The 24,553-nt window shown below is 39.4% G+C and overlaps 1 protein-coding gene across 3 annotated transcripts in view; it reads right to left on the bottom strand.

The window, feature by feature from the left end:
• Window positions 1-20,419, bottom strand: part of scn5lab (sodium channel, voltage gated, type V-like, alpha b) — a 128,805-nt gene extending 108,386 nt beyond the window's left edge. For 2 of the 3 annotated variants that reach the window (XM_036589554.1, XM_036589563.1), the window contains exons 1-6: window positions 20,147-20,413; window positions 15,100-15,218; window positions 9,486-9,575; window positions 6,085-6,213; window positions 3,444-3,535; window positions 1,848-2,102 (exon numbers count right to left, since the gene is read on the bottom strand). In XM_036589554.1, the coding sequence (XP_036445447.1) occupies window positions 1,848-2,102; window positions 3,444-3,535; window positions 6,085-6,213; window positions 9,486-9,575; window positions 15,100-15,218; window positions 20,147-20,413 (952 nt within the window). Of the gene's footprint in view, window positions 1-1,847; window positions 2,103-3,443; window positions 3,536-6,084; window positions 6,214-9,485; window positions 9,576-15,099; window positions 15,219-20,146 lie in introns of all 3 variants that reach the window. The other variant, XM_036589571.1, reaches the window with a different exon arrangement.
• Window positions 20,420-24,553: the final 4,134 nt, after the last annotated feature.

Genomic DNA, 24,553 nt, shown 5'->3' with positions numbered 1-24,553 from the left:
GAAATCACTGTTTCTGTGATGTTACAAAAACCAACATATTCACCTGTGACCACCTATTCAGCCTACAGCAGCTTAGCTTTGCCCATTCACATGATGTTATAAGAAATGTTTCTACTTAGACTCTTTTAAATGAGGCACAGTACCGTCAGCCAATCAAAATAGAGCTCATTTACATATATCATATAAAGGCACAGTAACATAAACAGCCAGTTTGATTCTAAGGGATAAAGAGAGGTCAGAAAATAGTCAAATAAAAATTAATTATCATATTATTTTGGAACATAATAAGTTTCCATACATGGACTGTACGGACAATTTGTTTCTCCATGATATAGCCCTTTAAGCTGATACATCTGAACAAGATGGGAAAACTCACACTTTCTTATTCCTCAGGAGTATAACTTTTAGTAAGTGTCTCTGATCTGTTTTCAGAGTTGTGAATTGGATTTCTGTCCGTGGTTCCAGGAACTCTCATCATCTATGTCTGAGTTGAATTTGTCGACTCTTGTGTTGGCTGGAACCTGAGCACACTGAGTCATAGGATTTCCTCATTTCTCTGCCTACCTTCTGCAGTGTTAGCATGGTAACCATAACTGACTCACTGAATATATACACTACTGCTGTAGTGTACCATCTCTTGTAAATTAGTCAGAATGTACTACTTCTGCTGGTCCATTTTACATCATTATATATTCTGAACAGACCTATACTATCTTTTCAGCCAACAAATATCTTTCCTCATATCTTCCGTGTTATGTGCATTTCACTATTTACATTTAATATTAACCCTTTAAACTCTAAGTTTAAGTGTCTATATACAGGCCCAGACGTCAGTCTCTCACTCTCACAACTACACAGTAGTTTTGTAGAAGTTATTGTATAATACATTTTAAGAATAATAACTAAGTAATAAGCCTTGGGTGCACAGGGACAGCTTTCATTTTTTCACATGTGAGTTGTTCATGTCACAAATGTGTCCTAGCAGATTAACACAGAATTCACTAAGTTAGAATAACCAAATTTTATGAGGTGAATAATTATTATTTCTAGTACTACTATTACTAGTGCTACCACTTCTGAAAATGATCAATATTATCAGATATCTAGCCCATATGGAGTAGTGTGAGTGTAGAGTTCATTGATCTAAGAACACCAGTAGCTTCTTTGTTAAATTTCCTTTTTCCTTTTCTTAATAATCACTTCTTGATAGCTACACATCCTTTCAGACTCACAGTGTTGAGTTGTCTTCTCACAGTGGATGGATGGACAGAAACAACTGTGGATCTGAAGCAAGAGTGGAGGTTGATTTTTTCCTCTCTCTCAAAGATGAAAGTTATAAGTGCTGTTAATCCAATGGTGACAGTTTTGGTGGTCTAACAGGTCTTGCATGGCTGTTAAGAGTCCAGTTTTGGGAGCTCCAAGCGGAATATCTCATATCTAATCTCCTCACAAATATCTCTTGAAAAATGAATCATTTGCACTTAATGGCTGTTTTGACTGGCAATTAAATAAATGGTCTCTGACTTTGGCACAGTGCTGTACACGATTACAAAACATTAAATTACAAAAAAAGTAAAAAATCCCAATTAATAATTTATCCCACTACTCCTACACAGACCTCCATTACCGCTGATAACGAGCTGCCAATGGCAAGTCAGAACAGCATCTTCACACAACAGTTTTCCTGGGTGATTTGCCCTAGTGAACCACAATCAATACTCAGATCAAATGTGAAGTGCCTCAAATGAATCATCAAAGACTGTGGTCACATTCGAGTGTTCACAAACAGCAGAAGTGTGACAGAGGGGCCACATGGTGGGTGTTCATTCATGTTCAACAACACACACCTTCATCCGTGAAGAACTCCTCCATCGACGACCAGGTTTTATTATTGCAGATGAAAGTGCTGTTGCTGTAGAGAAGAGAGGGGATGGTGTTGTTGATGCAGTGGGCCGGACTGCGCACGCATTTCTGACGCAGGTTACCCATAAAGAGCTGCAGGCCGATAAGAGCGAACACACTCAGACAGAACACAGTCAGGATCATGACATCTGCCAGCTTCTTTACCGACTGAATCAGGGCGCCCACAATAGTCTTCAAGCCTAAATAAGACACATAAGACAGTCAGAATGGAAATGTCGTAAAATACAGTCAACATCTGATTAGCACTTAACTGTGAGTTTCAAGCAAGTAAGAAGTGAAAACTGAAAGGAAAATACTGAAGAAATTGTAGTAGATGCTAATCATTTGTCATTTGTGCTGATGTATTACATATTACAGTATTAATTTAAAATCTTCATACTATCTTTATGCTATGTTCTATAGTTCTGTCCAGTTAGTGAGACTGTTATATAGCATATACTACACCACAGTGCAAACTAAAATCAAAGCAAAGACAGCTTGTCTTCATGCCCACCACCTGTGAACTGAATTTCACGATAATGCAAACCACTGGCGAGTTATAACAACAACACAAATTCTACCATCTAACACAAAACAACATAACACACACCACACAACAACAAAGGCTAACATATACAATGTCTGTGTTTACTGAAAATTCCACAGATTTGAATCATTGACAACAGACGCTAAGGATAAAATCCTATTTTCACACTGTGAATCTCACAGTGGAATGAATGAACCAGGTATTCTGGTTTTCTTTCTTCTCTACATGCTTTAATCCATCTCAAATCAAGTCACTCAGCTAGTGATGAACGGAAACTGCAGTGTTTACTAGTCAGTGCTACTCAATAATTGCTTGAAGGGCAGAATTTAGCCTTGCCTCTTTCTGTGGATTGCGTCTGCTGTCAATGCTTGAGGCTTACCATGCAAGTTACTCTAAAGCTATCCATGCCTGTGTTAGGTGTTAAGCACTAAGGTCTAATGAGACTTTTGGAGTGAGTCAACTGAGCCTGCAAGCTGGAGGCCAAGCTGAAACCTGAAACATCTGCCTTAATCTAATTTCACTTGTCTGTGTTCACTGTACTGTACAACATGTTGGCACTTGGAAGTCCTTTGTTTGACACTTCAGCGTCTAATGTCATCCGAAATCTGTAATGAGGATTTCTTAAAGGAAAGTGGGCGTAGCTTTCTTATGTGGTGCCAGGTTTTCTAGGCAAAGGCACTGCCACTTACAAAGGCACTGCCTTGCTGTTACTTTTAGTACTAAATTTTGTTGAGAAATAATGTCCTGTCATCAATGGCTGCACTTAGGCCACAAGCAGTGAGCCCTGGATGGGCTGGTAATCATGTAATCAGAGATGAAAAGTATTACTCAAAGGCATGCTGCTTTATGTTTCCCAACTCAAAAGTCTCATTGCCTACGCATAGCATTCCCGGCTTTCCAAAAGAGTCTCGCTATTTGGAAGGTAAGGAAATGTCTGGTAGGCTTTTAGCCCTCGGGCAACACAGCAGGCCTTAGTGGTTAACGCCTGTCTCACCTGGGATGACCGAGATAGTTTTCAGTGCTCGTAGGACTCTGAAGGTCCGTAACGCTGAGACATTGCCCAGGTCCACAAACTCAGTAACATATCTGCAATAAGCGAAAATTGAAGCGCACACAATGACAACAGCACCAACAACAGGCAAACAACACAGGAGAGGTGGAAGGGGAGGGGCTTGTTCTTGGCATATGGGCATGAGATGTTTGGAGAAGACAATGTTGAGGGTAAGTGGGCTGGAGGCAGCTCGACTCTGAAGGAGTTTTGCGCTGGACTGGACAAGGAGCGACACTGCAGCCTATTTTTTTTAATTACTTTTTCCCTCTTACCTGGAATTACGGAAATAGTTTTCAAAGCTCGGAGGACTCTGAACGTTCGAAGTGCTTGCAGATTGCCTACTTTAATAAATTCGGTTAGAAACCTGTAGGATCAAATTACAATTATTTGAAGGAAAAAAAGTCCACAACCACCTAAGAAAGAAACAAGAGTGAAAGAAGAAGGTAAGGAAAAATAAGGAAAATATAACAGTGTAATTTTATGTAGTTCACTTAAGCATTTGCTCCTATGGTTGTTAATGCTCACAGTGCAACCAGGCTGCTTTGATTTCGGGGACGGGATCAAGTCATCTGGACCTACCCGCTTTAGTCCCGTATCGAGTTGCATCTCTTCTGACCATTACACTGATTGAATTACTGTAAGAGGGGGGTCACCCGGGGGTGGAGGGGGTGGTGGTGGCGAGGGGGGCCATAATGGAGCCGCTGGTAATCTCACATGTGGAGCCAGTAGATGAGACAGTGACAAGGCCTGGGCGGTGTTAGAATATGATTATGTTTGGACGTATCGTTCAGACGTGCGGCAGTTGTGCGCGCGAGGGCGGCTATTCTGTTTCCATAGGAACCTGGATTGGAAGGGGGGGAAGTATCTATCGTTTATCACTGCTCGTATCTGTTTCGCAGTCATCAGTCTGGATTTAATAAAGCCAGGAATGGCGGCCAGCAGCCCTGTCAACGTCCCGACACTCCAGTGACTTATTGACTACAGTAAGGCCTAAGAATCTATCTGGAGCAGCAGAGGCATCCAGTTCAAGGACAACTGCCCCGTTCAGGGAAGAGAAATAAAGCCATAAAGGCCAACGAGAAATAAGCACTTCATCACTGGCCACACCCAGGCCACAAGCAGGCCACAGTCGGGCAGTCTTAATGCCTGGATGGGTTGACAATCATGTAATACAGACGTAAAAGCGCTGCTTGGGTTTTTATGTGGAGGTTCTATAAACTTTAAAAAGGTTCTTCACATTGGCTCATCTCATTTATTATTAAAGACTCATCCACTGAATGTTTCTTTAGGGAACCAAAAGTGGTTGTTTTATGGCATCCTTCCAAACCCCTTTTGGAATATAGCAGTGAGGGTTTCCTTGATTTGGGGTTATAATTTTTCAATATCGTCAGTGAGGAAACGGTGGCCCTTTAGTGCTTCATTGTACAGAATGTTGAAAATATAAACTGAATGTATAAATTGTTGCTGTCCAAAAAAAAAAAGTATCTCTTATTTTTCTACATCATTTGATCATAGCAACTGCCCTTTACATTGCTATTCACAATTTCAGGACAAACAGACCAATAGAAATGCTTCAAAGCTGCTTGGAATTTGTTTTTTTTTCTTCGGACAGTGACAATATACCTTATCACATGCTCCTCTTTCTATGAGCCACAATGATTCTCGTTTGTAAGTTAAACTTACAGAAACACATACACTGAATCCCACGGCTGTTGATTTATGAGACAAAAATGATTCAATCTCAGTGATGAAAGCATTAAAAAGAATAAAAAGAATCAAACTAAACAAATCATTTTCATGCATGTCAGACAAAATTTTCTGAGCCAAATAGATGTTTTGAGGATTGGTGAATCATTTTTGGAGCCCAAAAGCAACACTTCTTGAACAGAGTATATTTCTGGGAAACTGCAACTTTGAAATGTCCTTGTCATGTTTCTGTTTGGTTCAGTTGAATACTTAATTTAATTGGATTCAAAATGAAAGTGCCTCTTGTATGTTTCCCTCCAGCTTACTGTAAATGAAAATTATTCTCACAGATAACGCCAGTATACCAGTTTTGTCTTTCAGCAATACTCTGTACATACATTCAAAATGGAATAAACATACAGCAGAAATACAGACAAAATACAACGGAATGTGATCCTGAAATGAAGACAGCACTCATAAACATGAGGTAAAAATGGATTTCGACAAGCTTGTCAACAAAACAGTACTGAATCGCACAAACACTTGGGATGATTCAGATAAATCTACTCTTATCATGGCTGCTATGGCAACATGTGTTGGGGGGTTAGGATCATGGACAGAGTAAATGGTTATCATTCTGACCTGGAAGACTTTTCTTCATGACACATCACACATGTGAATATATTATATAAATCCTCTGGTGTCCTGACTGCACGACAGAGTTAGGTTAATCTTATCCTATAGAAAAGACCTCATGCAACTAATTACACTGACTTGAACTAATGCTATGAGTGGGTCTAGTTTTAGCGATTAATCCAGAGGGAAGGGGTCTTGGGTGGATAAAAGGGGTCAGAGAGGTCACTGGAGATAATCGAAGGCCAGGGGAAGATGTACTTACGCCATTACAATCACACTGAAATCCAGCCAGTTCCATGGATCCCTCAGGAAGGTGAATGGTCCGATGCAGAATCCCCTCGCCAGAATTTTTATTAATGACTCAAACGTGTAAATCCCCGTGAAAGTGTACCTGTGCAGAATGCAAGGGGTGGGGCAGAAAAAGGGGTGGACAAATAAACCCAGACAATTAAGAATAAGTGGCAAGGAAATGTCAGAGGGGTCAAACCTCCCCTGTGTATGGACTAATCCACACAATTCAAGAACAAAAGGGGGAGTTAAAAAGGGGGGAAAACAGACACAAGACAGACATGGAGCTGTGCTGGTGGGCTGAAGGGCAGTGTGTATGTGTGTGTTTGTTGTCATACATTTTCAGGAAAAAATGTTTTCTTTTGCCATCCCTAACTTTCTATGTACTAACCAGGTAAGTGTGATGTACAAACTCCAAAGTACTAGGTATTATTTTGAGTTTCAAAATGTCCTAAATAAATTACACTGAAATGCCTAACAGGTTCTAGCTATTAACTGAGTAAGTGCATGGTGCCAACTACAAAGTGATGGTAAGAACCAAGACAGTGTGTAATTAAATTACATTGAAGTGTCTAACAGGTTCTAGCTACTAAGATGAAATTAAAATGGATAATTATTTGGAGCAGGTGGTACAACAGTACAACAAAAATACACTAAATTTCACCATGATGTCACATGTTTAAGCAGGAGAGTAAACTCTAGGTAAATGATAAGAAGCCAGTAAAACCAGAGTAAGAATCTTTGCTCCTTTACATCCCAGATTCAGTTTTGTTTCTAGCTAATAGATGTAAGACTCTCACCTCTTTTTAACCAATACAGCTACTGTGACTTAAATGACTTTCTGGTTTACTTTCCTGCTTAATAATGTGACACCACAGTGAATTTTTTGTTAGACTGTCTGGTTACTTAACAGACTTGCACATCACTTTGGAGACTGCGCCTTGCACTTATCTAGTTAGCTAGAACCTGCTGGGTTTTAGTAAAATATAGTTAGGCTGTCGTGGAACTTATCATGTTACTCAAAATAAATACCAAGTACTTTAAAGTTTGTACCTCAGACTTACCTGTCCTGGGTTTCCCAAAGCTTCTTAGCACAAATATGATTCCTTAATGGTGCATTCTTTAAAAAGATGGTTCTTCGAGGGTTCTTTAGTGAAGACAATGGTTCTACATAGAACCATGAACACTCCATTTGCATGCTTTGTTCTTCAGATTGATGGAGAATGTGTTGTGTATGGCACCAAAAAGGGTTCTGCTGTTGTTACGATGTCAAGGTTGTAACAATAGAAGAACCTGTTTTGGTGCTATCCAGAACCATTTTCAAAAACCTTCTATGTAGAATCATCTACAGTGCATTCTCCATCAATCTGAAGAACCATTTCATCATTTAAGCATGCAAATGGTTCTTTGAGTGTTCATGGTTCTATATAGAACCACTGTCTTTACTAAAGAACCCTTGAAGAACCATCCTTCCTTTAGGAAACTGGATCCTGGGTAATACCTAGAATCTAAGGGACTATAAAAGAGAGCATTCTCCAAAATACTCCTAAATTTGTTTTGGTTACTGACATTAAGAGTTTATTTTAATGGTTAGGCTAAGAAAATTAGGTATATATAAGTAGTTATGTGTATAAAATACACAGGGGACATGGATGACTCCACATCCTGAGGTTAAATAAAACACAAATGTGTGCGTGAGCTGTTGAGACATGAGAAGCACATGTACAGTGCAGTGGCAGCCCCTGAGGCATGAATGGCAAGCTCTTTTGACAGTTGCTGCTTGATGAGTTGGCAGTCATCAAGACAAGAATGGGCATTAAAATCCAGCACATCACTTTGACCATCAAAGAAAGAGACAATATAACAGAGTGGATGGTGACTGAGATGGAGGATGCAGCATTCTGAAGAGTAGCGGTCATAATTCTGGCCCTCTCTCTCTCTCTTGCTCTCTCCCCCTATCCCTCTCTCTCTCTCATTTAATTAGATTCAGTGCTCTTTTTGGTGAAATCTGCTCTGTTAATATCATACCTCTCAACACACGGAGGCTTAGGCTCACAGCGTAAAGGTAAAGTTAAAATCTGAAAGTCTGGAACTTAATTAAAGTTCATTGGTATGATATTTTTATGTCAGCAATACAAAAGCAGCAAATAATTCCCTTTCTCACCACCTAGAATTATTCATGTTTACTTGGCCTGAGAAATCTCTAAAGATCCAAGACCACTGCTCCTTTTAGATTTGATTTGCTGGGAGTGCACACATACATAGCTATGCTAATCTTCTCTGTAGGGTTATAAGGTGCTGAGAGGTACAACTTTTAACTCGGGTAAAACAAGTGTAGTTATTGTCCCGGTTTCATTGCATGCTACATGCCAATGAACACTTATTCGTAGAGAGAGACCTAAAGCCCAATCTGAAAATGCTGGGTGACGGTGCACAAAGACCAAAAGAGGCAAGTGCAATGGTCTTCATTAAAGGTGAACAATGTGGCACAAGCCTCACTTCCCATCAGTAACTTACAACTGCAGGGCAGGTCTCAGAATACAGCAAACTACATCGGCTACATGGTCGCAAACATGGGATAAATCCATTCTATCCACACTGATGCACATACAGCATGTGTTGACTGCTGCTGGCAAGCTCGGGCCTTACTGATGCTGGAATTGATGGACAGACATACTGAGAGACAGACAGGCAGAGCCACAGACAGGCTGACAGAGCGATGGTCTGTAAGGACGGACTGTGGCAGCAACACTCAAACAGACAAGGAGACGGATGGACAAGCAATCTGACTGATACAGAGGCAGGGAGAGAGACAGGTAGGTAGAATGACAAAGAGAACCACAAGAAGATAGAACCAACGATAAAACTAGATAGACAGATAGATAGGTAGATAGGTAGACAGATAGATAGATAGATAGATAGATAGATAGATAGATAGACAGGATTTAACCCATGTTCTTCTGAAACAGTTGTATAGCCAAATTCAACTACAATTTTCGATGCCATTCCTGATATTCCATTTGGGTTTCCTTTTTGTTTCTTCCAAGAATCAATCCCTTTAATGAAAATTTAGAAAGGCAGAACGGTATATGACAACCATACCATGATTTCATTCCGATGTAGCATAGCAGAGGTGCAATTAGCAAAGTCATGGGCTTGACACAGTCATATTGTTAACTTACTTGCTAATTGAGGTTGGCAAGGCAACAAACACCTGGCAAAGCTTTACATTAGGACAAACAGGGCACAATTCAGAGGTCAATACAGTCAAAGAGGGTTATGAGATAGAAAAGAAAGAGGTACAGAGGAACTGACAGAGTCCCTTTAAGTCCAGAGAGGCTTGAATGCATAGACAGAGAAAGAGTGGGTACTTACTCGACATACTTGGCCCACTGCGCTGGTTCAGACATGGCCATGAAGCAACAGTTGGTCAAAATAGTGCACATAATGAACAGACTGAATAATGTATAAAAGTTAAGGAAAACATTTACATTCAAAATATCATACATGCAGTAGAGTTTATAAGTAACTTTGTTGTTTTTGGGCTCTGTACCCCAGAACTTTGGATTTGAAATCAAACTGAATGTAAGTTTTAACTTGAGGGCCTTTGCATCTATAATGAATGAACCACATGAGAATTACAGAACCACACAGAATCATTTTGTTAAAGCAACACTATGTAAGATTTGGGGATTTAGAGACGTCTCTGGTGGAAATATGTTCTGATTATTGCGAGTGTGTTCAAAGAGTACTTTAAAGACAAACTTGATGAAGGACGTGTCTTCTGAGGACGTAAGTGAATGACCTACTATTGTCATTGTATCTTCACATCACAAAGTTATGAAATTAAATGGTTACGAATATGCTGCCTGATACCTGAGACCTTGTTTTATGATAGTTTTGTGATAAAGTTTTTTTTTCCATTAATGGCAGAGGGGCACATGCTGGCTGTCGTAAGGCAAAATAGTATCCAAAAAAAAAATCTCCACTATTTTACTATTATCATCATTACATATAAAAAGAAGACACGTGTAGGTTCACTGGTCATTCTGGATAGTAAATAAAATGGCTATATTTGTGTTGACATCATGATGCCTGGCACCACCACAGTAAAGAAATCTGAGTCAGTAAGTTTCTCTACATTGAATCATCTCACATCAAACCACACTGAATAACTTTGTTTACATCCCAACAATTAAATTATGCAGAAATTTATGTAAAAAAAATAGATGGAGTTTACCTTTAAACCTAGTGCTTTACAAATTGCTAAAATACATATATAAAAATCATCTAGAGTTCTGGGAGTAGGTCTTCATGAGCAGATAAGACAAAAATTAACCTGTAACAGACTTTCAGAATGAGGAAAGTGTGGTGGAGAAACAGAAACTGTGTATGATCCGAAGAATACAGCCTCAACTGTGGAACATGGTGCAGTGGGCATATACAGCTTGATGATATCAGAGTGGAGAGCAGCAGCAGGATGACCTCTGAACCGAACAGAAGCATCTTAACTGCTCAGATTCAACCAAATGTCTCATTCATCTTGCAGCAGAACAGTGAACCAATCATGCAGAGTGCAACTTTTTGATTCTCAGGTCAAGATTTTCTGTATTTTATGTGTAAAAAATGTCTTTATTCTTTATTTTAAAGACTTAGCAATTTAGCTAGAATTTACAAGCAACCAGTTAGCATGGGTTTGTCATAAGCCCCTTCATAGCATAAGCCCCCCAACGTTACTCTGATTAGATGTACCCAGAAGCCTAGTTTTGATCATTGCCAGTGATTTCCATGAAAGACAAGAGACCTCCAGAAGAGACAAAGGGCCGTATCAGCAATACAATCTTAAATTTTAAAACACTATTCCGAAATTGAAATTGTTACACCTTTACTATTAAAACATGTATGTTATATAGGGCCAATAAAATGGAACAACATGTAATTGAACAGGCAATTCACTTAGTGGAAACAAGAATGATGTTTAAAAAAATGAAAAAAGCAGGAACTAGAAATTACTGCATTACAGGTCTGGCAAATTACCAACAGGGAAGATACCCAGCATTTGCTGCTATCTATGGGTCACAAATTTTAGGCAGTCATCAATGGCAAATGTAACTAGCCAGTAAGCATGGCATTATTTTTCAAGATTATGTTAATTTGTTCAATTACTCATGTTTCCCTGAAACGGGCATTCTTTGAATAGAAGGGCTGTGACTCCTATGTGGTTCATCCAGTATTAATGTAAATGCCCTCAAATTACAGATGACATTCCACACATTAAGCTCAAGCTCATTGTTTCATTTCAAATTCAATTTGCTGGAGGACACAGCTGAAAAACAACAAATTCAGTGTCACTGTCCACTATCATTACTGCACATCTCATAAAACTCCATTTCACCAAACACCAACAACACAGTTAGCATCAGTAAACACAAAGTAAAGACAAACTTCTATATGTCTTTTAGGTTCTACATGAGACTAATTCTTGTAATAGATAGTCCATTACAGGGTTTGATTACAGGTTTATGGGTCTTGTAATGTAGGTGTTTAAAAATCAAATTGTTCACAGCAACCAGTTGACAGTAATTGACATCTGCTCATTCTGTTAAATGATGCTGAAAATTATAATTCAGTCATTGAGGCGTGGGCCTATCCTGCTTCTGTAAATACAGTCTTAGCATGTGGCCCTCCTACATTGTTTTATTTTCATCATTTTCTTTTGGAAGGGGCAATTTGAAACCTCTGCATATGAGTGTAATCTAGGCCTTATTATGTGTCTGCGCAATCTGTGACAACAAGGAATTTTCGAGACATCTTCTTCCAACCCCTTACCAGCATGCTGAAAGAAATCATTTATTAATAAATAATTAATTTAATTTTATGCTTAAAATGAATACATTATGACACTATCAAATCTCTCTCTTTCACATCTCTGTTGTTGAACTGAAGTGAAATACAGCCCTCATAGTCTTTACTTTAGTAATGAGAATAAATCATCTACCTACAGATAAAAGTTATCAGTATTAATTGAGCGTAGCGTTTGTTCAGGCAGGCCAATCTCAAATCACCAGCTGTTATCAGCTGACCTCAATCAACTGACGGCTCAGCTGACTGCCTGCTAAGCATACGATCGGTTAAATTCATCAGGGCGTTTATTTACACTGCTCTGTTCTGCCCATTCTCATGCTACCTTTACAAGCCACTTTGCAACCCACCTCCACCCCAACTTGTCCTTCAGGTGTCTGACTTACTCAGTGTCCTGTTGTTGTCACTGATGCCTGCTCTGTTCTGTACCCTAGGGGTGGTCTTTCTGCTGCTCTTCCTGCCTGGCTTTCCACGTATGCACATGGAAGGGCAGACGGTTTTCAGAACAGAGTCATACTGCCAAATATAACTTACTACAAATGGAAACAAATGTTTTCTTTGACGAAACGGTCCTGACTGAATTTCAGTTTTGCATTGTTCACAATAAAATTAGTCTAAAGCTATCAATCCAGGAAAACTTTCTATTAGAGATGGCACAGACAGCAGTAGAGCTGTAACAATACAACATATCCTATTGTAGCATATGCTGCCTTCAAGTCCTCCTCAGAAGTACAACTTTGGAGGTCGTAAGCACAGCATGACATCTGTTCAAGTGGTTTTGGAAAACAAGATGGATGCACTGGGAAAAACTTTTTTGTTGGTTTTTGTTTGCATTACTGTAACAACATAAAGAGCAGAGGATGCGCATAAGATAAGTAATGTTTTCATCTGGTTAGAAGCACCTGTTTTTTAACAAAAGTGTTAAGGGGTACACAGCTTTTGTTTAAAAATTTGCACATTTATAATATTGAATTCTCTAATTAACAAAAAATTGACATAAGACATTTTCAGTCACTCTTTATTTTTGCTGTACAAACTGTATCAAATTGAGACACCACCATATTGTCTCAAATTGAATTCTGAATTTGTGAATTGATGCACCCCTAGATACCAGGTATCGGTATCAGGCCAATATCAGCAAAAAGCTCCAGAGCAAACAGTGGAGCAAAATAACAAACAAATCATGTAACAAATTCAGTCTGAAATAGCAAACACTCACACTGTGTGATGTGATGTTGTTAGCTGCGTATTTTTTCCTGTGAGGTAGTTGAGCATGAAGGCCTACTTTTAGATGCTCATCTTAAGCAAAGTGCTTCAATTAAAAACAGCTCATTTTAAAGCGTACTAGTAAAGTTTTAAAAAAAATATATCAGGTCAGCCGATACTTAAGGTTTCACTACCGGAAAAGAAAAGGCGGTATCGTGCCAGCTCTACTTTCCATGCTAACTTCTCTGTGACTTAGAAACATTAGTGATTCTGAAGGTTGTGGTGTCAGTACCCTCACCCTGCATTCTCAAAGGCCTGTGGAGGCTCTCGTGTTACGCCAGCCTCCAGCCTGCTCTCTTCACCGTGAATCATAAGCACGAGAACAGCAGAGCAGCTAGACAAAGGCACCCTAAGCATCTGCTCAAATTCGTAATGGGAAAAGTCCATTTCAGCCTCGCAGCCAAATAAAAGCTGCCAAAATGCTGTTAAGGCTCCATTTTGAAGAGTCAGCTTAGTCAATTACCCCCTAAATCTGCTTCAGGGCAAAACGTACAGTGCTTCCAATGCACTGTACGCTAACGGCCCAAGCCCTTTGAATTCTCCAGAATGGCCTGTCAAGTCTCAGACATGCTGGAGAGCATGTGTTGTCAGCAGCTTGTCTTAAGGTTATTTCTCCCCTCTGATAGGCTGCTTATGTTGCCTGGCGCAGACACGCTGATTTGCGAATCGCATTTCTCGCATTTTTCTAATGAGTGCAATCACTTCAGTGCAGAGCGACGGGGCTGCGTTCTGCCTTCTCCGCAAGGCTGCGTGTTATGAATGTGCTCTTGTGGCACTGGCTAATCAAACATGTTTCCTGGCGCCCACTCCCCCGGGTAATCTGCTATTAGCGCAGGCGTGTGGCGTCTGTGCCGTCGCCTGGAAGTGAGTGCTTTTCACCACTTAGCTACCACGCTCACACATACACACATATAGTCTTGCCCTTCTCTTTTGTGTTGTACCTCTGAAATCTGAGATATAGCTGAAACATGGGGTTTGCGTAATGGTGGGCGTTCTGTGGTGGGAATGGGCTGTCCAGCTCGCCCTGTTCGCCCTAAAAGGGAATTTGAGGGAAGGGCAGGGTGGGTGTATGGACGTGACGCCTCCAGAGGAACTGTTTTCACCTGCTTATCGGCCTGACAAGAGCAAAGCGTCCACGAGCCTAATATTTCTCAACACCCTGAACCATGGCTAACTGCGCTCGTCGATATTTTTAGCAGCTGCTGGCAAAGGAAGGGTGTGGGGATGGCATTGAGGCCTTGGGAGGTTTGATCGCTCCATAGCTGGGAATGAAGCCATCCAAATTTGGCGTTGTTCACACAAAGGAGCGCCCATACATAGCAGAAGCCCTTGAATGTCAGAGTCTGAGTCGTTTGGTGAGAATGCAAGATGACCTCACTCACCCCTAGACTTCCTGACTTCCAGAAAGAAGTGGTTGATGGGTGAATGTTGCCCATGTTCTTGTTGATGTGTTACTTTTGAAATCATATTTGGAGTCGTTTCTATGACTTTTGAATCTGCCCAGGGTGTATTAAGAATCAGAACATCTGTAGATCAAGAAAAACCCCCATTTGTGCATTCACCTACACTGTAAACAATTTTAAAAAGTCAGAGGTTGATTTCAAATGTGTGAGAGATTCACAGTGACAAAACATTATTTAAATGGTGTACAGAACAAAACATTATCAGGTGCAGTATTACAAGATCGACCTATTCAGCCAGCCAGAGAGGCTCATGCATTGGCTTTAGAGGCTTATCTTTAGGTTACGCTTACACAGTATGGATTCTGTAGATGGCACCAAAAGTGTCTGGAGCAATCAATACAGTTTTAAAACTCTTTCCAACACAATTTAGCCCTTTGGTGGGACAGCAGAAAGGATATGAGTGTACTAAAATCCTTATCGACGCTCTTCTAATAGGATGAAAAGGGCTAAAAATATAGAGTGCAGATGTGGCACTAAATCGGAAGATGGCCTTCCCTTTGTTTAGTACTATAAAAGTCTGTTGGAAAGAAAGGAGAGAGGGAAAACAGGCAACAGGTTAGAACAAAATAACATCACATATGACATCCAACAGATAACATTTGAAAGACTGGCACTAGAACAGAAAAATACAGAGAAGCCTCAACAACTAAATATATCAACAAAACTCTAAGTGTTAGGGGTTCTTTGCCTTCATTGCAGCTTTGATTATTTTTGTCATTTTTTTATTTAAAGTTTTTCAAAGAAATTTTCAGGGATATTTTCCACTTTTTCAAAGTTCAGTCTTAGAAGTTGGTTGTATTTTCTGCTTCTCATAATCAATTTTCAAACAAACTCAGTGATGTTGAGGTCTGGACTCCAGGGTGGTCAGTTCATTGTTTTGAGAACACCAGCAGCTTCTCTGTTTGATTTGCAAAAGGTCTTCTATGTTTTTTTTTCTCAGTTACTTGTTTTAAGCAATTTTACAAGTGAAACTGTCTGCCAACAGAATGAGATTTTTACTTTAGATAAATTACTTTTTAAATTAAAATTAAAATAACATTATAGATAAAAACGTAAGTTAAAAATGTCTAGAAATGTTACATAATTTCATAATATTCTTATATCTCAAAATGATAAATCTTCAATATACCAACTAGATTTCAGATGTTTCCACTTGTCAAAATATCAATTTCGCAGTGTAGTAATTACTAAATAATTCATGTTCAATCTTAACATTAATTACTGAATATTGAGCCTAGAGGTCAAAGGCTCCCTCGCAGCGCAAAGTCAGATCTTTCTCTCAGAAGAAGCTTTCCTCCAGAAACCTGTGCAATTCCGAAGATGACAAAGAGCAAAACAATAGAGGTAAAAAAGCAGCTCACAAATGAATTACTGCTGGGCTCAATGGGAGGATATGTGCTATCAGGGGACGCTGTTTGTCACTATGGGTGACAGGAGCAGGGAGGCTCTCTATCCTCATGCTGCACAAACAGCCCTGCTTGGTTGCCGAGGATTCATGGCTTCCTTACCAGGCTGGATTTATACCATCTCACCATCGCATAAATAATGCGAGTAGTCAACGCATGAAGAATAATTGCGACCAGGCAACATCAGGGTCAGCGAATTTTCCCACTGCAACGGTGGCAAGATGTGGCGACAGATCTCTCTCTCTCTCTCTTTCTCTCTCCCTCTCTTTCCTTTTTTTCTGTTTTTCCAAAGCAATGTCTTTGTTAGCAGCATGTTCGCTGCCTTTCTCAGCATTCTGGCCTCATGCCCTTTGTAACCTTTGTAAACACAGTGATTTGTGGCTCACGCTGCATATCTTTATGTAACATTTGGGTCACGCTTGCTTCTGTTTATTTTCTACCTCCCTCAGATATCCTGTGGGAGATCATCTGCAACTCAAGCAGAGTGTGTGCATACGAGCAGATTTGGGGAATAACAAAAGGGAGGAGGGCAAAAAGATAAAGTAGGCTCTCGCTGTGTTCAGTTAGGCCATTTGGCTTTCCCTTTGAAATTAATCTAACACCAGCTTCTCCAACTTCTACAAAAGCAACCACAAAGCTGATCTCACATTAATGTAACTGGGTGACTCCTAAGAACAGCATCACTTTCTCATCAGTCCTGTAGGGGTGGGCAATACGTTGCTATGTTATCATTATTGTGATAAATTACCCTTTTATGCTTACACTACAGGTATCGTCAGCACTTCTGGAACACTGAGCTGCATGTATCACAAAGCAGATTTAGACCAATTACACAGAGCCTGTAAACAACAAAAACAACCACTGTGCAGTACTATGCTAATGTTAGAGACCACCTTTCATTTATTTCATTTCCAGTCAAAATGGCAATTAGGTAATTCATAATTCAGTTATTCATTGAGTTATTCATTTTTCAGGAAATATTTCTGAGGAGATTAGATATGAGATAATCAACTTGCATATAGACAGCGAAAGCCATAAGGAGTATAAGCAAAAAAAACTGTAGCTTCCTAAACTATAGTTCTAAAAATGATTAGTTATAGAGAAAATGAGACCCATAGCAACCACGGAAGGTAGACCACCAAAACTGTCACTATCAGATAAACAGCACTTTAAGTTTTCATCCTTTAAGATAAAAAAGCTCCACTGTTGTTTCAGATCTGAAAAAATCCACAGTTATTCTGTCCATCCTTCCACTGTGAGAAGACAACTCAACACTATGGGGTCCACACAGCCACATCACTGAATGTGTTTGGGATTATTTAGATGGTGAGAAGCAGAAAATACAACCAACTTCAAAGACTGAACTTTGGAGGTATGGAAAAATATGCAGATTTCTTTGAAAACCTAAAAGCAAGTCTCCCGAAAAGCCTGGAAGCTGTACTTTATGTCCATTTTGACTGGAAATTAAATTAATAAGGGGTTTTCTCATTTTTACGCAGTACTGTATGTTAAATGTACAAACTGCACAGTAACTGACTGTATACCATGTATTTATTTTTTGATTCTACTTCCTGTTCATTTATTTTTACAAACATAAATGAAAAAAAACAATGTATTCAATTTTTTTTTCCCACAATTTTAGTCATGGCCAATTTCATAAAAAACTGTGAGGGTGAAGGCTAGCATGTGATTCCATGGGCCATAAAGCGGCACCACATCTTTTCAAACTGTTGCTAACACGTTGTCACTGGACAGCACAACACACTTGGAGGAGAATACTAACTGCCAATTCTATTATATCTGCAAGCAGACACCCACACTGGCTAGGCTTCTACCCACCCAGAGGGAGCGATGGCCAGTTATACTCTCTTGTCCACGGATAGCTCTGGCATCACCAGGGAACATAGGGTCAACACTGGGTTGCACCACTCAGTCTCACACAGTCTTTTTTTTTTTTTAAATAATGTGACATGACTGTTTTGCTGGTGCATAGAAAAACTAAATATGATTATATTGTGTATCATCAAATTATCTGCAAATATAGTGATATTATGTTTTGCCATATTATCCACCCGTTAGTCTTGGAGGGTAAAACTCTAGGTTGAATAAAAGACCATGCTGCCTCTCATCTGCTATAGCTAACCTTTCTCCTGGGCTCAGTCTCAGATAACTGATTTAATCCTCCATACAGTGGCCTTGTCAGTGTCAACAAGAACACTTATTAAACTGACAAATGTGACTTGTGCTGGAGCGTGGACTTCACGCGTGCGGGACACGTGGGGAAACGCAGTCTGTTGATAACACTATGAAGAGGTCTATTATAGGCACTGACACATCCAACAACTACAGCAACAGTAAACAACAGCACTGCATCTTCTTGCAGGTAATTGCTGAGCTTGAAACAAGATTAAAGTCGCTAAATACTTCACAAATTCCACCAAGGTGAATTGGGCGGATAGGGTATTAAAAAAACACTGCAAAGCGGGGGGGCTTCCTGAGGACAGGATTTTGCCTCAGTGTCTATTCAGTGGTCTGCACCTTTAGCTTTAGCCATTACAGAAGCTCAGCATGACTGTAAATACTCCAAAATTTCTCACAAAAAAATGCACTGAAAAAAGTTCTCCCCACGGCAAAAAATTTAGCTGAAATCCATGAAAATGGAGATTTGCGGGGTCGGCCTGCGAGGAAGTGTGTATGAGACACCCGCTAGCGCAGCAGCGGTAGCATTAGTGCCCATCATCAGCTCAGTGACTCATCCTTTTCATCGGTTATTTCCCATTTTCCAGCCTTCTCTGAATCAGCTCAAATAAATCAACTACACCCCTAATGCTGGACAACTTCAAAGTGTGGGCTGACAGTTACCTTACATTAAATGATGTTCGTGTTTGTCGTGGGACGTTTGTGTAATTGCTTCTAGTGGACGCATAGTTGAGTCAGTTGATCTAAAACACTTTGTGCTTCCATTAAAGGCACAAAATGAAGTTCATTAAAGTTAATTAGGGCTGAAAACAAACACAAAAACACAAGTTTGACATGCATGCTCTTTCCACAAACAGCTTCAACAACACAGCTATCCACCTATTTATCAAACTCATACTAAGTATACAAATATTCAAAATTTCTGCATGAATAAATTTTTCACATGCAAACAGTCATTTGCAGTGGTTTAGTTTGAAATGCTGCATTCTAGAGAAAATGACAGAGTCAATGAATACGCTGACATTGTTTTATGGCAGTTTTGAGTTAGGTTTTGCCCTAAAACCCATTTTTAAAAAAAAATCCATTTACGGAAGAGAGACACATGTTGGGTGCTGTAAGGCAAAATAGCAGATTTACCACAAATTTATTGTGAACAACATTACATTAAAAATTCTGGTGTAGGTTTACTGGTTGTTTTGGATAGGAAATAAAATGGTTATATTTGAGTTGAAGACATTGTGATCCCTGGTTCCCATCACCACCACTGTAAATCTGAATTCTGTAAGTTTCTCTAAAATGAATAATTTCACTACAAACCACTGTGAATTACTTTATTTGCATGAGTTATTTAGAAATTTTGAAAAAAACGATGGAATTTTTTATATTTTCTATGTAAGTTAAACATCTGGACTGCCATTTGACTGAGGCACAATACAGGGCAAATCAGAAGAGAGATCACTTGCATATTTCAGCACAGCAAAAAAAACGCCTGTATTTTAAGGGATTAAGAGAAGTCATGTAAAAATAAACTGACTGCTTTGGTGCATAAAACAACACAAACATTATGAGAAAATGTAGATAGCACAAATTTTGTAGGATATTGGCCCTTTAACTGCTACTAAGTAAATGATTCATTTTTCAATTGTGAACACAATTTTCAAAGCCAAAATCAGATTTCTGTCTGCAAGTATTGTACTTTTACTTTAGTAATTCAGAAAATGCTGATCATTTTGAAGTGGGTTTAAAGTTTTCATAAGGCACTGTACATATACAACACTGGTTTTGGCCTGTATGTGGGAGCTTTTATCTGCGTGTGCATGTATAGTATGGAAGCACCCACCCTCTGGTTTTGGAAGTAGAATGGGTCGATATCCTCCAGTGGCACCCCCACCAGTCCTGATGGAATGTCTCCGAAAATGCGGGGCAGCTGCTTGCCTGCCTCCAGGTCAGCACGGGGCTTGGGCAGCTCCACGTCGCCCAGGTCTTCCTGGTACGCCCTGGCATTCCGGGCCTGCTCTTCGGTGATCCGCTGCTCGATGCCAGCCAGGGATTCACGAGTGAACCGGTGCAAGCTGTCGGGACCCGGTGGAAACAGCATGGCTGCCATCTTTTCATCCTGAGCCTCCTGTCTTAATGTTTACTTCACAGCTGAGGAGGACAGAGGAGAAACAAGATCAAAATCAAGAAGAACTACATTCGCAGTCAGTGGAAGATCTTTTTCTTATGTAGCTCCTACACTCTTGAATAGTGCAGCAAAGAATGTTAGAAATGCATGCATGACTGGTGATTTTTGTTCAGGCTCTTTTACTTTTTATTCTATGATTAATAACTGTGCTGTTATTTAATTAAGTAACATTTTAGGGCGGCCCGGTGGCGCAGTGGGTAGCGTTGTCGCCTCACAGCAAGAAGGGCCTGGGTTCGATTCCTGGCCGAGCGACCAGGGTCCTTTCTGTGTGGAGTTTGCATGTTCTCCCCGTGTCTGTGTGGGTTTCCTCTGTGTACTCCAGTTTCCTCCCACAGTCCAAAAACATGCAATCAGGCCAATTGGATGTGCTAAATTGCCCCTAGGTGTGAATGTGTATGTATGTATGTCTGTCTGTCTACTCTGCGATGGACTGGCGACCTGTCCAGGGTGTATTGTGCCTTCCGCCCAATGACAGCTGGGATAGGCTCCAGCACCCCACTGTGACCAGCTGTATGTATGTATGTATGTATGTATGTATGTATGTATGTATGTATGTATGTATGTATGTATGTATGTATGTATGTATGTATGTATGTATGTATGTATGTATGTATGTATGTATGTATGTATGTATGTATGTATGTATGTATGTATGTATGTATGTATGTATGTATGTATGTATGTATGTATGTATGTATGTATGTATGTATGTATGTATACATTTAGCTATTGGTGAGAGCAAAAATATGCTTCTCTTCTCCCTCTTCGTATTTAAAAATTGAGTTTCTGTGTAAATAACTGTGTTCACATGAGTTTAGCACATTTGCCAACAGCTATAACAAGCAGCAATTGAGTTAGTTAGAAAGCATTAAAATATTTATAACAGAAAACCAGAAAAAAATTAGTAATTACAAGCTAGCTCAGCTAAGTGCATCAAGTGTGGCCGTATGTGATCATTAGACAGAAGAGACTTAGATCACTGGCCTTCTTTTGAGACTAAAGGCTTTAATATACAAAAAAGAAAAATCTGCACCTCTCTGCACTGTATGCAAATAATCTGAAGCCTCATTTCCAATAGCGTCAAGATTGCTTACGTTGTTTAAAAAGTGTGAATGTGAATGGGGCTTCTTGACTGTGTGGTATTCTTCCGGACAAAAACACGTCTGTGAGTGTATTCATACGGACCAGGCCATCTGTTACATCTTTCAGCTGAATAATTGGACAAGTGATCACTTTTCATCTGTTCTTGCATGCAGTGTGAGGTGTTCATGTTTGATTACAACAGCATTACGACAGCCAATGACACCTACAACAAAGTACAACACCATCTTAATGTTCCAGTATCCTCAAGCCACATTTAAATAATTGAAGTACAGTAGTTATATGAAAGATTAAAAACATTAGTAACTTTAATGTGCACTAATGTCATTTTGTGTCAGCACTGGCCCATTTCATTGTTTTCATCATGAAATGTTTACATGGTATAAAGGGCAGCTGGTGTTTTTAAATGGCGTAAAAACTGTATTGATATGACAGCAACAACATATTAAATTAAATGATATTTTCCATCATATTTTAGATATAGGGTTAAATGAGTCCAAGCTAAAGCCAGAACCTTCCTTTGGCCTGAACATGAAGCATAATCCTGCTCTTTATTTCCGTACCATTTCAGCCATTCACAGCTTGAGAGCCCCGCTGGACCGGACAAAAAACCCAAACATGGCCGAATTGTTTTCCTCGCCTTGCAGCAGCATTTTTGACTGCTGGATTTCCTCTGAGGGAAAAAAACTGCAGCTTTCAGACCCCCCATCTGTTTAAGCCTGGCTGACCACATCATGCAAAATGCCTCACATTTTGTCAGAGTAACCACCAACACATGAGCTTTCAAATTTACTCTCAAACACAAATATCATGCTAATGAACCTGAAATTAATATTAATCATGTTTAACAGATATGATTACAACATACTAAAGGACAAACAGACTTTGCGTTGGAGAGCACAGTTTTGAGTTTTATGTAGAAAGGCACTGCCTTATGTAAGAGACTACATTCCAGATGCTTCCTGTACTTATTTAAGCTAACTGCTTGTTAATGCCTAAGCGTAGATGAAAGCATGGAGACCAAAACTGTGGATGGTGACAAGACTATTTAGAACATAGCACACGCATCGTGTGGGGTTGTCAAGCTCTGTCCAATTACCTGGATGTATTATTCTAAGCAAAGGCATATATGCTGTATGAAACTCAAAGCAAATAAATGACCATCCTCAATTTCATCTCAGGCCTGATTAAACTGTTTCTGTGTTTTGTAGTAGCACAGGCACATGATTTAATTAATTTTTTTTCCAGTAAAAGGTAAAAGAGATACAAATTTCCTTTTAATTATGTAAAGCTTGTGCTGTACTGCTGCATGTTGCATGATACTGTGAATGTGAACAATAGGCTACACTACACTACCCTTTTAGTAGTGTCAATCACTCCTGTGCTGCCAACTAGCTAAAAATCTCCTCATTTGGCATTCATAAAGTTAAAGATTTGTGTGAAGAACTAAAACTAGCAACAGAGCATACATTTTTTTTTGCCATGATGGCATATAAAAACAAATTTCAGAACAGTACCTTAGCAAGCCAGCTAACAATCATTACACCCACCTGCATAGCTAGCTAGCTAGGTTAGATGGCTAGTAGCACTTGTGTTTTTAGCTTATTAGCTTCAACTTCTACACCAAGACAGCTTGATAAACTCACTTTTCTTAGAAAATAGTAAAGTTACAACCTACAAACTGAACTGTTCCTAGCTTCCCTCTAAAGGGACATGTAGTGAAAATTGGTGGTGTTTTGCTTGACATTTTTTTCTGTCTCACTTTCTGTCATCTGTTAAACATGCAAATCAAGAAGGTGCATCAGTGGACTGAACCAAATTTTTGGCTAATGGTTCAATCATGGATTAGAAATTTACTTACTTCCATCAATATTGCATGATTTGTGGGTTTATTTTAACTATGAACACTACGATCATCCTATATATTATATTATATTATATTATATTATACAGCAAGGCTTCCTGAAAGTGTTGATGCGACCCCACCTCCTCACCCAATGACAGAACAATCATTTTTTTTATATTATATATAACTTTTTAAATTATTATATAATTATAAAATTCTATTTAGTAAAAGTATTGTAAAAACAAAATATACCGCACTGTCAAAAACACATGTATAAAAACCTGATTTGAAACCTACCTACCTTATTTATTTGTATATTTTGTTGTCATTTTTGGCCCTTGTTCCAACACAAATTCATCACTTTGGCTCCCCAAGTCAAAAGGGTTAGTCACTCCTGATCTGTAGTATACATTAAATTCATTCATACATCCTAATGGAATTTTTGTGCCACCCTACAGATGCAGGCGAGAATCATCACCACCTTTTACCCCGCAAGCAATGGCACTGATTTCATGTATGGCTAGCGCAGTCTGCCCCACTTCAGAACAAATTCACAGGCAAATTCACTGACCTGTTAATCCAACACCATACATTCTCCTCATGCAGTGAGGAGAATTCACCGCAATTCTTTCCTTTCACTTTATCCTCTATCATAAATACCACAACAGCCTTAATGTCACAGAAAACATCAAAACACACAAAATGGAGTTATATAATGACTGAACAATTACAAAGCACAATGCCTGAGCCTCCATTACTCTAATATTCAGTCATACATATATACACTCATCTGGCTGCTCACTCCTACCTACTGCCCCTTGCATTCTAAGTGGAGCTGCACGATAAAGACAAAATACCATTTTGTAATTAAATTACATTATATTCTGTGATTCTGGGCCTACATTACATTACATTCTGTGATTCTAGGTCTTGCAATATCAGTGAATCCCAGATGTGATCTTAGACTGGCCTGCACTATTTTTGCCCAAAAATAATTAGGCTGATGTCTGCTGGGTCAGCTAAATGTCTTGATGCACCGAAACACCCATAAAAACTCATCTTGACCATCTGGGATTGGTCATGATGTTCACAACACACAATTTAATAATGTGATT

This window comes from Colossoma macropomum, unplaced genomic scaffold, assembly GCF_904425465.1.
Source record: "Colossoma macropomum unplaced genomic scaffold, Colossoma_macropomum, whole genome shotgun sequence".
Classification (NCBI taxonomy): domain Eukaryota; kingdom Metazoa; phylum Chordata; class Actinopteri; order Characiformes; family Serrasalmidae; genus Colossoma; species Colossoma macropomum.
The sequence above is the reverse complement of the archived record's forward strand: the minus strand, read 5'-3'. Positions and strand labels throughout refer to the sequence as shown.